The sequence below is a fragment of the Pinus tabuliformis genome, chromosome X (genome assembly GCF_031772625.1).
Source record: "Pinus tabuliformis cultivar Carrire ecotype Pingquan chromosome X, CPIR1, whole genome shotgun sequence".
NCBI classification, from domain to species: Eukaryota; Viridiplantae; Streptophyta; class Pinopsida; order Pinales; family Pinaceae; genus Pinus; species Pinus tabuliformis.
Window position 1 is genome coordinate 1,305,207,780 of NC_142308.1, and position 16,958 is coordinate 1,305,224,737.

Here is a 16,958-nt window from a genome sequence, read left to right on the forward strand (position 1 = left end):
TGAATGATTTTTTCATAGCTCAATCCATGGTTAAACAAGATGCATAGAATTTCAAAGTGAACAAAGGGTATGGGAAATTTCCAAATGCTAAGGACATGCTCATCCACCTATTGTTCCAACTCAAGAGATTGACTAGACTGAAAATCCATTTGATCAACCTCTAGGTCAACACCATTTTGTTTATACACAAGGTATTTTGGAAGCAGTTTCAACATCAAGTGAACATGGAAAGAATGAAATCAAGCGAGTGAGTTTTATGTGATTGATGTGTAAAGAATATCTACATGATTTGCTACAATAGAACAAATCATGCAAGATCTATTTCTTAGTCAAAATTGAAAATTGAGATATCGATCTATAAACTTGCCTCTCAACAGTTCTTTCCAAAAGTTGTTAATTCACTAATGTATAAATATCTCCTTGCTCTGCAACTCGAGATAATAGACAATAGATGGTAATGACTCTGTTTTAAGTGGTGCAAACACTCTCAACTTTGATCAATGCAAATACTATGTTCCTAAAAAGAAAATGTGTCAATAGTAGATTTGATTTGAAGTTTATAACGACTTACACTCAATGGCAGGGCTCCCTAAAGAGTTGTAAGACTGTTTAGATGTTTTGATTTCATTTTTATTTTAATTAGTCGCAATTGAATTTACATTTTTGTTTAATTTTTTGTTCAATTACTTATCATTGATTTCACTATACAAGATTGAGCGCTCACTAAAAAATAAAAACAACCAAAAATATTTTGAATTGTCAATTTTCTTCATTTAAGATTTCCACTTAGTCACATATTTAAATATTTAAATTAATTTAGCTCTCCATTACGCACATTAGTAATTTGTCATGAGTTGAAATTTCATTTTGAATGGTTGAGTTTTAAACAAGTTTTGATTCTACTGATAGAATAGGATTTTTATTCATGGCAAAGGATTAAGATTTCATTCCAACAGTTAGATTAGTTCTTTCAATTTGATGCCATTATGATAATTTTTTTAATCCAATGTAATTAGAAATATATCTTTCCATTTGATGCAATTAGATCAATCCTTTCAATTTCATGCAATTAGATGATCTTTTAATTTCATGTCGCTAGAATAGTTCTTCTTAATTCAATACCAATGGATGTCTTTTTCATGCAAGTAGAATGATATTTTCAATTTAATCTTATTTTTAAAGGCATCATTTGTCTTTTCAAGTCTGATAGAAAGAACATGTGCGTAAAGTTGAAATGAGTTAATCTTGATTTAGTCCATCTTTAACGATTTCCTTCAGTTGCTTTTCCATCTTAAAATTAAACAAAAAAAAAAAAAAATAGAGCTCCTAGCATATATTATGCACATGCACTTCATAAGTACACGAACCTTGGTTGAAAATTAATGAAGTAATTTAACTACCAATTAAATTACCCAACAATAGTGTTCTAAGATACTCACACATGAGCTACTTATTATGCACACAAACTCATCATTCAACCTTAGAATTAGGCATGCTTCTTTTATAGACTTTGAGTTATAAGATTGCATTATTGGTTGGTTTAGCACAAGATTTTTATGTAGGTGGTTTTAGAACAGAGTTTTAGCTGTATCAAGGGGCTTCATGGGATTAGGTTTGACTTCGTTCTATGTTATCTCTATTTCTATAATGCTATGAACTTGGTACATGTTGGTAATGCTAATGGTGGTTAGATATAACTAGTGTTTGCCTAGTACACTGCCACTTGGACATGAACATAACCTTGGGGTTAGCCATAAATTTACCTCAAATCACCCCTGGAGATATTGCACTATGCTAAGAAAGATTGTCTTAGATACCCCTCCATTCTAGATACCAATCTTCTATTGTTAACACTTTATCTGTCATTCTCTCCTTCAATTTCCATTTTCATATCAATCTTGTTCTCCATTTATTTTGGGAAAAACAATAATTCTTTCTTTATTGTTAATTTAAATCTCCTAAATTCTTTATACCAAAAATAGAGGTCATTGTTTCTAATTTCTTTATAGTTTACATATTTCTTTAATATTTTTTAATTAATAAATTGTGATCTCTATTAATTTTTATAATCCATTATTAATAATATATATATACTAATTTATATGAATAATTTTTTATATTGATTTTTTTTAATTTACATATTATAAATATTTATATTAACTAATATATATATATATATATATATATATATATATATATATATATATATATACTCAATTTTATTAACTCTTAAATTCTAAATAACGGAAAAATATTAATTATAGTAACAAAATAAATTTGTTTGATTGTTTGTTTTCAATTTTACTAATTCTTAAATTCTAAATAACAACAAAGTATTAATTATAGTAACAGAAAACCTAGTATGCAACTAATATCTCTTTTATAATTGTTATTATAATTTTTTTTTAAGTTTTTGAAAATTTATAAAAAAATATACTCATAAAATAATATCATAATTTAAGATTTTTAATAATATTTTAATTAAAAATTAATTTTCTTTTGTTTATTTAAAATAATATTTAAAAAAAAATAAAATAATTATTAATTTAACTTTTTTATATATGGTAAATCAAATACTCTTCTCTTTTATATTCCATCTTACTAACTCTTAAGTTCTAAATAATAACAATGTATTAGTTATAGTAATAGACAACCACACTGTCATGTCATAAGGGTAAGATACTAAAAATATAGTAAATAAATACTATGTACGTAACTAGGAAGTATATAACTACTAGTCTCTTTTATAATTGTCTTTTCTTTTTTTTAAATATATAAAATTTATTTTCATGAAGTAATATAATATTTTAAGAATTTTTAATAATATTTTAATTAAGTTCGAAGGGGTAGTTTAAGTGGTAATGGTCGTGGAAATGAAGTTTCACTAAATTGGAAAACTTAGGTTCAATTCTTGTGCTACCTTTCTCGGAAATTAGATGAATAACAGACATGTAAAAAACTCGAAAATAAAAAGATCCTACCTAACCTTACTCTATATATATATAAATTTTTTATTTAAATTAAATTTTCTAAAAGTTATTTTTATATATAATAATTTATTAATTTAATTTTTTTATTACTTGTATTTTTAAAATATATTGATATTTTTTTTAAATAAATAAACTTCATAAATCATAATATATCAAATTAAAAAAGTAGTAAATTGTGCTTAACGACTAATTTAAATCAAACCAATACCTTGTATGTATTTCGATAAATAAATAATAATAATAAGAGAAGATAATACACTGCATGTATTTTGATGATAAAATAAGTGACTAAACATTTAAGAAAAATAAAAACAAATATAAAATGAAATTTATCGAAAAGTTATAATCTGTGAATATTTAAACAAATTTTGTTATTGAAAAGAATGGTAATTCAGGGTAACACTCTGAAGCACATGATCATAAACTGAATATGATTATTTGATGATAAAATAAGTGACTAAACATTTAAGAAAAATAAAAACAAATATAAAATGAAATTTATCGAAAAGTTATAATCTGTGAATATTTAAACAAATTTTGTTAGTGAAAAGAATGGTAATTTAGAGTAACACTCTGAAGCACATGATCATAAACTGAACAAGATTATTGAAAAAACTAAAATTCCAAATTATTTATTTTTGTTATTATTTAAATTAACAGTTTTATTCTTGTAAACTAATACAAACATAATCACATTAATAAATTTGTTTATATATACCAATCACATACACAATCACATTAATAAATATGATTAATAAATGTAAATATATCAACAATCACCATTATTATTATTATTATTATTATTATTATTTAATATAAATAATAATAGTAATAATTTATAATTAAAAGTAATATAAATATTTATATTAAAATTAATAATAATAATTGAAAAGTAAGAAAATTTTAGGTAAAAATCACATTATCAGAGTTTTGTTGAGGCGTTCGAACCATCAAGTGTGGTTCATCCGATGATGTGATTTTTACCAAAAATTTTCTTACTTTTCATAACATGAATCATAGAAGCCTAAATTCAACAATTATAATAATTATTAATAAACCAAATAGATTCATGCTATAAACCCAAGATATTAATATTCTAAGCCCTAAAGATTAATAAACCAAAGGAATTTGTATTATAAACCCAAGAGATTTAAATTAAATTCTAGAATCAATAGTATAAACCTTATGCATAATATTAAACCCTAGGAATATGAACTCTTAGATTAATAAACTAAAGGAATTGATATCATAAAGGAAAGCGACTAAAACCCAAGGGATTTGTATTATAAACCCAATGGATTATAAACTCAAGCTATTTAAATTAAACCTTAGGATTAATATTATAAACCTTATGAATAATATTATACCCTAAGCCCCAAGAGTTAGCTCAATCGGTCAAATCAAATGTCTCGCCAATGGGAGGTCACAGGGTCGAATCCCGAAAGCTCTTGGGGTTAGGTCAGTAAATAGGCCGAGGGGTGTTGATGCCCTTCGGGTGGCGTCCACTCAGTGTTTAAAACCCTGGACGTAGCGGCTACCCACTGACCCGAGTATCCAATCAGTAAGTGAAAAAAAAAAATATTATACCCTAGGAATATGAACCCTTAGATTAATAAACCCAAGGGATTGATATCATAAAGGTAGGAGACTAATCAACCCAAGAGATCATAAACCTAAGGGAATAATATTAAACACAAGAAATTATTACTATAAACCTGAGGGATATAAACCTTAAGGTAAATATTATAAAGCCTAAAATAAACATTAACCACTAAGATTAATATTATAAACCCCAAGATTAACATTATAAACCTAAGTGATTAATAAACCCAAGGGATCAATATTAAAAGCCCAAGGGATTTTAAACCCAAGGGAATAGCATTAAACCCTAGGATTAATATAAAATTCTAGGAATATAAACTTTAAGATTAATAAACCCAAGGAATTAATATTATAAATCTAAGTGATTATAAGCTAAAGGGATTAATATTAAACCCTAAGATTAATATTATAAATCATAGGCAAAATTTATAACCCTGGGAATATAAACCCTATGTTTAATATTAGAAACCCTAGGATCAATATTATAAACCCTAGGGATTAATAAACCCATTGGATTAATATTAAAAACTCATGAGATTATAAAATCAAGAGAATAACATTGGACCTTAGGATTAATATTAAACTCTAGGAATACAAACCCTAAGATTAATATTATAAATCCTAGAATTAATATTATAAACACAAGAGATTAATACTATAAATCCAAGGAATTAATAAACCTAAGGGATTAATATTATAAAACCAATGGATTATAAACTCATGAGAATAATTTTAAACGCAAGGTATTAATATTATAAACCTAAGGAATTTATAACCCAAGGGATTAATATTAAACAGTAAGATTAATATTATAAACCCAATATTAAACTTTAATATTATAAACCAAATATTATAATCCCTAATATTATAAATTTGGTATAAACCCCAAGTTTTGTAATGCAACAATGCAATGCGACATTGAATAATTTGATTATTATAATTTGATTTATTTTTATTGAAAATTTCTACATAAAATAAAAAATAAAAATGATTAAGTATAAAAATATGTTATATTTAAAATCAAAACAATAAACAAAATATTATTTTTAAGAATTTCAAAAATGAAAAAGTAAAGTTAAAATATTTTATAGAAAGTTATCTATATATTATTATAATTATTTTCTTGGTAAAATAAAATAAAATTTAGATTTATAATTAGGGAAAATTAGAGTTCATAATATATTTGAATATTTAAAAAAATATTTTTTTGGAATAAATAAATTTTATAATTTGCTTGTAGATAAGTATTTCATATTTTTTTTCTTTTTTTTTTCCATTTTTTTAAAGATAATTATGATAGCTTGACCAAGGGTTTCTTAAACCCTCGATCGAGCTATTTGAAATTTGAATTAGCTCGATTGAGGGTTTCTTAAACAAAGTTTTAGCTCCTCTTGTGTAAATTTCTCTGCAACATTGTTTTGTACTGTAGCGGACTCCAAGCATAATTTGTCTTTAAATGGCAGAGTTGATCATGTTGGATTCATGAAGAAACTCTCTATCCAATGGCATATGAGTTTGACATTTTCAAATTAGTATGATATTTTTTATCTAATTTATTTTAAAGATAATGCTTGAATTTTTTTTGAACAATTTTAAAGAGGTTGAATAAAAAATCAATATCATTAAATATACACAACGAAAAAAAAAAAAAATTACCACTATCTTCGGTTACGAGTCCGATTCAAAAAGGTATTATTAGTTTTTCAATTTATATAAATAGTTGAAAAAAACTTTATGTGAACACATGTGTGTGAAAAATGCAACTGAAACAATAATTCCCCAACTTCCAAAAATAATAAAAAAATATAATTTTGCATAAAAAGATAAATTTTTAATATGAAAGACTTAGCTCTCTCCTTGTAGATCATGCTCATATATATATATATATATATATATATATATAAACTACATATTTTAGACTAAATTATGTTACATGAACACACACTTACCTCTTAAGATGTGTGAAAATTTACAAAGACAAGCATTTTATTTAATGGAAAATTGAAATATTATATGACACTAAATATTTTTGAAAAAAATATCATTAGGACAACAACATAATTCTCTGCAATTTGTCATTTTACTTTGAATCAAAATTCACAGTGCTTATATGAATTTTGAGAGTTTCAATTCGATAAAACTTGAGGAAAAAATTGAAATTTCATCGCCACATTTGGCCCAAAAGTGTAACCCATCTTCATGCTTTCACCTTTAGATTAATAAACCCACAGATTCATATCATAAAGGCAAGGGACTAATACACCCAAGGGATTATAAACTCAAGGGAATAATATTAAACACAAGGAATTAATATTATAAATCTAAGGGATATAAACCCTAAGGTAAATATTTTATTTTTGTAAGTTTGGAAAGACTACATCTTCATCATGTCCAATATAACACCTAGATCGGGGCAAGGAATTGAATCAGTGACTTCACATCAAGGAGTGCCTTAATAGAGAACTTGATCAACATCTATCCAAGACCTCATGAACAAACCCTAAGGTAAATATTATAAACCCTAAAATAAACATTGAACCCTAAGATTAATATTATAAACCTTAGGATTAACATTATAAATCTAAGTGATTAATAAACCCAAGAGATCAGTTTTAAAAACCCAAAGGATAATAAACCTAAGGAATTTGTATTATAAACCCAAGAGATTTAATTAAACCCTATGATTAATACTATTAACCTTATTAATAATATTATACCCTATAAATATGACTCCTTAGATTAATAAACCCAAGAGATTGATATCATAAAGGCAAGAGACTAATAAACCCAAGGGATTATAAACTCACGGGGATAATATTAAACACAAGGAATTAATATTATAAACCTAAGGGACATAAACCCCAAGGTAAATATTATAAACCTTAAAATTAATATTATAAATCTGATGATTAACATTATAAACCTAAGCGATTAATAAACACAAGAGATCAATACTAAAAACCCAAGAGATTTGAAACCAAGGGGAATAACATTAAACCCTAGGATTAGTATTAAATCCTAGGAACATAAACCCTAAGATTAATAAATACAATGGATTAATACTACAAGCCCAAGGGATTATAAACTAAAGGGATTAATATTAAACCTAATATTAATATTATAAACTTGCATATACTTAAATATTAAACCCTAGGAATATAAACCCTTAGATTAATATTAGAAAATATAGGATCAATGGTATAAACCCAAGGGATCAATAAACCCAATAAGCCCATTGGTTTAATATTAAAAACCTGAGGGATTATAAACACAAGGGATTGATAAACCTAGGGGATTAATATGAAACCCTAAGATTAATATTATAAGACTTAATACTACAAATTATAAACTTAATATTAAACTTTAATATTATAAACTAGATATTAAAAGACCCTAATATTATAAACGTTGTATTAAACCCAAGTTTTATAATGTAACAATGCGACATTGAATAAATTACAATGTAATGTAACATTGCGAAAATAGACCATGGTTGAGCATGGTTGACAATGATTGACCATTGCTAACGATAATTGACCATGCTTGATTTTCATATTGAGACAATCTTTGACACAACGTGACGTTGAACCATGGTTGGACATGGTTAATTTTCATATTGACCATGATTGATTTTCATATTGAGAAAATTTTTGTCACAATGTGGCATTGGGCCATGGTTGACCATCATTACAAACCTAAGAGATTTATAATAAACCATAGAATTAATATTATAAACCCTATGAATAATATTATACCCTAAGAATATGAACCCTTAGATTAATAAACCCAAGGGATTGATATTATAAACCCATGGACTAATAAACACAAGGGAGTAATACTAAAAACCCAAGGGATTATAAATCTAAGGGTTTAATATTATAAACACAAGGTATATAAACCCTAAGATAAACATTACAAACCTTGAAATAAATATGGTTGACCATGGTTGATTTTCATATTGTCACAATTTTTGTCACAGTGCGACATTGGACCATGGATGACCATGATTGATTTTCATATTGAAACAATATTTATCACAATGCAACGTTGGACCATGGTTGATTTTCATATGGAGACAATCTTTGTCACAATGCAACACTAGACCATGGTTGACCATGGTTTTCATAATGTGATATTGGACAAAGAGACAATCATTGTCACAATGTGACCATGGTTGATTTTCATATTGAGACAATCTTTGTCACAGTGTGACATTGGACCATGGTTGACCATGATTGATTTTCATATTGAGACAATCTTTGTCATAATGCGACATTGGACCATGAGTAATCATGATTGACCATGGTTAACCATGGTTGATATCCATATTGACAATCTTTGTCACAATGCGATGTTGGATTAGGGTTGACACAATGTGACGTTGGATCATGAGACAATCTTTGTCTCAATGTGACCATGGTTATTGACGATCATTGACCATGGTTGGACATCACTGACTTTCATATTGAGACAATCTTTGTGACAATGCGACATTGGATCATGGTTGACCATGGTTGACCATGATTGATCATTGTTGATAATTTTTTACCATGGTTGATTTTCAGATTGAGACAATCTTTGTCACAATGTGATGTTGGTCCATGGTTGACCATGATTGTTTTCATATTAAGACAATCTTTGTCGCAATGCGACATTTGACCATGGTTTACCATGATCGAATACAGTCGACCATGGTTGATTTTCATATTGAGACAATCTTTGTTACAATGTGATATTGTACCATAGTTGACCATGATTGACGATGGTTAAACAAACTGCTTTTCATATTGAAACGCTCTTTCTCACAACATAGCGTTGAATCATAATAAACCATGATTAAAAACCCATAAAATTTAATATTTATAATTTTAAAATATATTGATTAAAAAAAACAACTTCATAAATCATAATATAGCACATTGGAAGAGTAATAAATTGTAATTATATCAAATTAGAAATGTAATAAATCGTGATTAAACAAATAATTTAAATCAAACGAATACTTTGCATTTATTTCGATTAATTGTATTTTCGATGAAATAGGTGACTACTAATTTCAATGTTTAAAAAAAAATTAAAATAAATATAAAACGAAACTGTCGAAAGGTTATAATCTGTGAATATTCAAACAAATCTTGTTATTAAAAAGAATTGTAACTCACGGCTCACACACTAAAGCACATGATCATAAACTGAACATGATCATTGGGAAAACTAAAAGTCGAAACTATCTACTTTTGCTATTGCCTAAATTTATGGCCTTGTCAGGTTTTACTCTTTTCTATAAATAAATGAAACAAATCATTTTTCAGATCGGCTTATTGTAATGCATTTTTTTCCCAAACGTTCATCCTAGTCTACCTTTCTTCTTGTTCAATCTTTATCAACCATGGCCCCTGGTCCTGGCTCTGACATGTTCTCCAAGCTTTCAGATGACTTACTGTGTTTGATACTGACAAGACTCCCCATTAAAGAGGCTGTGAGAAGCTCCGTTCTCTCCAAGAGATGGAGATACCTCTACAGCCGAATGCCCCAACTCACCATCTCGCCCTATTTCATCATGGGTTCTGTCAGCCCCACTCCCCTCTCCATTGCCACAGTCGAGAATATAATATCTAACTTTCTGCTTTCGCATTGCTCTGACCTCGAAGGCTTTTATCTGTTTCCGCACTCTTTGCAGCCTTGGGTCCCTAACGGTTGGAAGTTTACCTGCCAAAGCGTATGGAAATGGGTGGAGTGCGCAGCAAGAAAGAATGTCCAACACCTCGCCTTATGTCATTCCTATAGGGAAAGGGTAATCCTGTTACCTGCCCTTTTCTCCTGCACAAATCTTAGAACGCTCATGCTTTCTAATTACATTGTCTCCCATATCCCACAGAATTTTTGCAGATTTAATCGTCTTATTGCTTGCGATCTCTTTAATATGGAATTCAGAAACGACTCCTTTACCCGCTTTATTTCTCATTGCCCACTTCTTGAAAAGCTTCAAATATCAAAGTGTTCTGGTCTGCAGAAGCTTGTTATTTCCGCTCCCAACATTACTGCTATTCGCATTTGTAATCAGTTTAGGAATTTTAATATGCCAGTGGAGCTTTTAACTATCAGATGTCCGAAGCTTAAATGCCTTGAGGTATTAATCTCAAAGTATTTCCCCATGAAGGATTTGAGAGTGAATGACCTGTTGTTTCAGGAACTTTCTTTCGCAGTTCAGCGCCTCGACATGCAGTTTGGAAGTGACATGGTTGGATTGTCATTGCTTTCAACTGGAGGGAAAGAACACAATTTATCGGCGGAGAGATTTCTTGAGATAATTGGGAGCTTCAAATCACTGAAGATGCTTTCCGTGACATGGTTCGCATCTCGATATTTTGTGGCTAGGCGAACATTTGAAAGGCAAAATTTGTTGCAGAATCCTCTTCTCAATCTGCTGCAAACTCTTGCTCATCTTCAGCGTCTAGCCTTAAGTGGCTTAAATAGCTTTATTTTGGTAACGTTTTTTTTTTTTTTTAAAGGATATATATATGTTTGCTACAAAATAGCCAATTTCTTTGTGGAAAACAGCTTTGGGATTAGTAACTGGATTTTTCTTTGGTATTCAATGCAGGAGTTAGGTATAGATCCCATTCCACCATGTCGAAACTCTGTACCTGTCAATATTCGGTTCATATGTGTATCGATAAGCGTATTCAATGATAAAGAAATTACTGTTTTGGGCTGGTTGCTGGAGAATACCCCTCTTCTTGAAACCATGGAAATCCAAATACCACCGTTTAAATTTAGGAACCAAGAAAGCTGCATACTGTTTTTAGCAAAAGTGTTGGATTTGAGAAGAGCTTCCCCTCGAGCTAGAGTACGTGTTACAGAAATAAAAGAAGAGTATTTCATTCCGTTTGAACGGGTGGAGTTACACTAATAAATGTGCCCTGTGATAAAGCAGGTCCTTCTAATTAGAAAATAGAAGCTTCTTCTAATGGCCGGATGAAGAACTCCAACTAACGCTTATTGCTCTTCCTGCCTCTCGAAAAACGGAAGAACACCCTAAAATATTCATCGGAGGAACTTTGCGATGGCCAGATGTTTGAAGGTTTGGGGGAACTTTGCCATGGCGGTACGAAGTCAAGCCAACGCAGCTGGAAGCCTTCGAATTTGGGAATCTGGAATTTGGGAATCAGAAGGGCCATAAAGATTTTGGGTTGTGGACATTGAATAATGAAAATATTTTATTTTAGGTTTTTTTAAGATATAAGTTTAAGACTTTTAATTATTAGGTTTGTTTTTTATAATAAAACAAAACTGCTGCTAATAAATATCCTGGTTGGAATACTATTTCCTTGATATTATTTTAATTTTAACCTAAAAAAACAGATGGGAGTAATTGCTCCTATTGGAATTAGGAATATGCTATACAAGGTTGAAAGATCAAATAAGTGTACTTCAAAATTTTATATAATCGATTGGAATTTTATATGTACATTCTACATGGATGATTTAGTTATGTTTTTGACATGTATTTAATAAATAGTTTGTTCAATGAAATCAATATTACTACATGGATGATTTAGTTATGTTTTTGACATGTATTTAATAAATAGTTTGTTCAATGAAATTAATATTTTTTTAATCTAAGTATTTGTTTTTTACAAATACTTAATAAATAACGGTTATATAGTAGCTAGTATCTCTCACTTAGCTTAAATATAGCTTAATTAAACTAAAAAATAATAAAGACAAAGATTTCATTATAAAAATAAGACAACTAATAAAATATTGTATTGTTAAATGCCATCACCAAAAATTAAAAAATATGATTAGCTAATATTGTTTATATTAATATATATATACCATTTGATATGTGTGTGTTTTATTAAAATATATATTTTAATAGTCAAGTCTCACTAGTACAATCGGTTGAGGATGGGCCTCATTAGCAAGACGACCCAAGATCAAACCTCACGGAGGTTGTTGCGACCGTGCTAGGGGGAAGAGACACGCTTTGGGGTTGGTGTGGCCTAGGCTGGGTGTGATCCCTAGGTGATTTTGATGGCTTAAATGCTGGCTTAAGTGCCCCTAGGTCGCAGTTTCTCAAGCAGCAGGTTAAGCTAGGATAAACATAGGGTTGGTGTGGCCTAGGCTGGGTGTGATCCCTAGGTGATTTTGATGGCTTAAATGCTAGCTTAAGTGCCCCTAGGTCGCGGTTTCTCAAGCAACAAGTCAAGCCAGGATAAACACAAATCACTTGGCAAATATAACACACACACATCATTTATGAAAATGGAAAAATAGAAAAAGGAAAAAAAATTAAATAAAAAGAAAGAAAACCAAAAACAAACAATTAGTAACTAATAGAAATGGAAGTTATTAAAGAGCCCAAAATAAGACCTTAACCAATCACCTTACAAATAAATAAATTTAAATAGTAACAATAAAATAACAAAAAATGAATTCCCAATGTTAAACTATGGATAAGTGGTAGAAATTATTGGTCAAAGACAAACTAATACAAAGTCAAAGCAAAACTGAATTTGTAATACCATGCCTACAACAGGGATAATAATTGTTTTTTGAAATGAATATTTTCATATTAGAATTAGGAATATGTTATATAAGGTTGAAAAATTAAATTAGTGTGATGATTTAGTTATGTTTAGATTGTTTTGTTAAATATATTAGGAAGGGATGATTTAGTAGGAGTTGAGACTCCTCGAAGATTGGGGAGCCTATTCCTTGAGCCTTATCACGAGGGGCTAAAAATGTCCCCATATCAAATTTGAAACAAGGTGAATGGGATATCATCTTATTGTACCAACTACTAAGTTGTCCCACAGGGAAACAAATGAACGCCTACTTGAAAAATATAGAAAGAGTGGCTTGAGTGTTTATGCTTGGCTATTGGGAGTGACAATAGGGTTCATTATGCAGGAAAATAGGAATATCAATTTTTTATTTTTATTTTGTTAAATATTGGTTAATGTTTACAAAATCAATAGATTTATCTAAATTTATTTATTACGTAAAATTTTGAAAAAAAAATTCACTTTATAAAAAAGATTAAAATTCGTTAATTAACACAAAACAATTCCAATCAATATTGAAACCTACAAGCATTAAATGAATTCAAATCAAATAATAAAAATGTCTTTGTAACGTGTTAAAAACCATGCAACAATATTACAAATAAAAATGGCGTCGTCTAAACATGCTATGTTTTGAAGTTTTTGGTCGAAATTCTTTTTTTCTTTTTTGGCCAAATCTTATTTTTTGTTGTTTAAAATGGGTTTTTGACTACACATATGGATTTAACATCCTAAAAACCCCTAAGAGAACTCAGATTGTGGCGATTTTACAACACAAACTTGTGGTTCCAATAAATCCTTGCGGAATTCTAGACAAATTCAACCAAAAAACATGTTGGAAAACCCTTCAAAATGTGGAACTAGTACACTACAAATATAAAAAGATGATATCTAAACATGCTATATTTTGGAGTTTTTGGCCAAAATTTGATGAAATTTGTTTTGGCCAATTCTTAATTCTTGTTATTTAAAATGGGTTTTTTACTACACATATGGATTCAACACCATGAAAAATCACTAGGGCACTCAAATTGTGGAAATTTTACAACTCAAACTTGTGATTCCAAGAAATCCCTTGCAGATTTTGGACAAATTAGATCGAAAAATATGTTGGAAAACCCTCCAAAACATAGAATAGATATACTAAAGCAATAAAAAACATTGTCTAAATATGTTATGTTTTGGAGTTTGTGGATAGAATCCGATACATTTTTTGGGGCAAATCTTAATTGTTTTTGTTTAAAATGGGTTTTTGATAACTCAAAATTGTGATTCCAAGAAATATCTGCCAGATTCAAGAAAAATAGACCACAAATATGATGGAAAAATCTCTAAAACATAGAACAAATAGGCTATGAGAATAAAAATATGTCTAAATATGCTACATTTTGGATTTTTTTGTCGGAATCCAACGATTTTTTTTTTTTGCCGATAGAGCATTCACTCAATAAATCTCTGACACATCACGTGCATTCATGACATAGTAAATAATACCCTTAATTTGACTAAATATTGGAAAATACCTCTAAAAATCACATTTTTTTAACCCCCTACCAATATGAACTTAATACACATTCCCAATTAAAAAACATTTACTTCACTAGATATTGTAGGTATCCATTTTTTCATTAACATTTTTTTATACCCCTTTATATATTTTCATTAATTTTGAGCTTCATTCCTTTTACTTACCAATATGAAAACACTTTACCCTCTATATATCCCTCAACATATTATGCTATTTTTTCCTCAATATATATCCCCCAATATGAATGCACATGGTATGATATTACCCCCCTAGTGAAGCCCATGTGTTTTTTCTAAATCTTATTTTTTGTTGTTTAAAATGGGTTTTTGACTACATATATGGATTCAACACCTTGAAAAACCTTTTGGGCACTCAGCGTTTATGGAGGGTTCACAACTTAAAATTGTGATTCCAAGAAATCTCTATTAGGTTCAGGAAAAAATAGACCAAAAGTATATTGGAAATCCCTTCAAAACATATAACAGATAAACTACGACAATAAAAAGACATTGTCTAAATATGTTATGTTTTGAATTTTTTGGTCGAAATCCAGTGAAATTGTGTTTCACCAAAGATTGTTTTTTGTTGTTTAAAATGAGTTTTTGACTACCTACATGGATTCAACACCTTGAAAAACCCTTGGAGAACTCAGATTATGGAGGGTTTACAACTCGAACTTGTGGTTCCAAGAAATCCTTGCTAGATTCTGGACAAATTAGACTGAAAAACATGTTGGAAAATCCTAAAAAACATAGACTAAATAAACTACAACAATAAAAAGGATTTTCCTAAACATGTTACATTTTGGATTTTTTGGCCAAAATTCGACAAAATTTGTTTTGGCCAAATCTTATTTTGTTTTTGTTTAAAATGTGTTTTTGACTGCATATATGGATTCAATACACTGAAAAACTCATGGGGCACTCATATTGTGTAGAGGTTACAACTCAAATTTGTGATTCCAAGAAATCCCTTCCTAATTCCGGATAAGTTAAACTAAAAAAAATGTTGGAAAACCCTCCATAAGTTAGAGCATATAGACTACAACAATAAAAAGATGTTTTCTACCCATGCTATATTTTGAAGCTTTTGGCTGAAATCCAATGATTTTTTTCCAAATCTTAAATTATGTTGTTTAAAATGGGGTTTTGACTGCATATATGGATTCAACACCCTGAAAACACCTTGGGCACTTGGATTGTGGAGAGTTTACACCTCAAACTTGCGATTCCAATAAATCCCTACTAGAATTTTGACAAATTAGACTGAAAAATATGTTGGAAAACCATCCAAAATGTAGAATAGATGGACAACAACAATAAAAAGACGTTGTCTAAACATGCTACATTTTAGAATTTTTGGCCAAAATCTAGCAAAAATTTTGGGCCAAATCTTAATTTTTTGTTTAAAATAGGTTTTTGACAACATATATGGCTTCGACACCCTGAAAAATCCCCAGGGCACTCAAATTATGGAGAGTTTACAACTCAAACTTGTGATTCCAAGAAATCCCTACCTCATTTTGGACAAATTAGATCAAAAAATATGTTTGAAAACCCTCCAAAATGTAGAACAGATAAACTACAACAATAAAAATATGTTATCTAAATACTAGTAGAAAATGAGAAATTAGTGACTAGGTTACTAAAATGTATAGTTACCGTAGCTTTTCCAAATGAAATACTACAAACAAATGAGCAATATTAAGTGACCCAACTAAAAATGATTAACATAAACAACTAATTTAGTCTCGGGTTAAAATATATGACTAGCTAATAAGTAATACAACAAAAAATGACTAATTTAGTGTAGGAACAAACAGATGACTACTTAAAAAGTACTACAATAATACGAATCAGTTGCTTATATTAGTCATTTTAATTGTGTCACTTCAGTAGTCTAATCTTATAAGTGATAGAGGATTCAAAGGCTATTATATATTAATTGAAAGGCTATACTTCCTTAAACACTTCTTTATTGGATCAATGAATGATTAGATTTATGGCATTGATGAGAACCTTCAGTTTTATATCCTTTGATCACATTCATAGGAAATTAAATTTAAAGGCTAAAAAATTATCCAAAAACGGGCAAGGGCTTATAGTTAGGTCAAATACATTATGAAGAATACCTGCAAGGATAAGGTGATAAACTTTTTATGCGTATGTACATTTTTTTTTATCACAATCATATCCATTGAACTTAGGATACTAGTTTTTAACTTATATATCAAGTTGTTTATCTAATTTGAACGTACATTATGAA

At 29.0% G+C, this 16,958-nt stretch overlaps 1 protein-coding gene across 1 annotated transcript; it reads left to right on the forward strand.

Annotated features, from left to right (window-relative positions):
• The first annotated feature begins 9,981 nt into the window (after window positions 1-9,981).
• On the forward strand, window positions 9,982-11,505 carry LOC149144853 (F-box protein At1g60400-like). The gene is made up of 2 exons (XM_089452286.1): window positions 9,982-11,079; window positions 11,197-11,505. The coding sequence occupies exons 1-2, from the start codon at window positions 9,982-9,984 to the stop codon at window positions 11,503-11,505; spliced, it is 1,407 nt and encodes a 468-aa protein (XP_089308412.1).
• The last annotated feature ends 5,453 nt before the right edge of the window (window positions 11,506-16,958 follow it).

What these genes read in the sequence shown, in the direction of transcription:
- LOC149144853 (XM_089452286.1), top strand. Translation starts at nt 9,982, where the DNA reads ATGGCCCCTGGTCCTGGCTCTGACATGTTCTCCAAGCTTTCAGATGAC. An exon ending in GCTTAAATAGCTTTATTTTG is followed by an intron (nt 11,080 to 11,196) that starts GTAACGTTTTTT and finishes TATTCAATGCAG; the next exon opens with GAGTTAGGTATAGATCCCAT.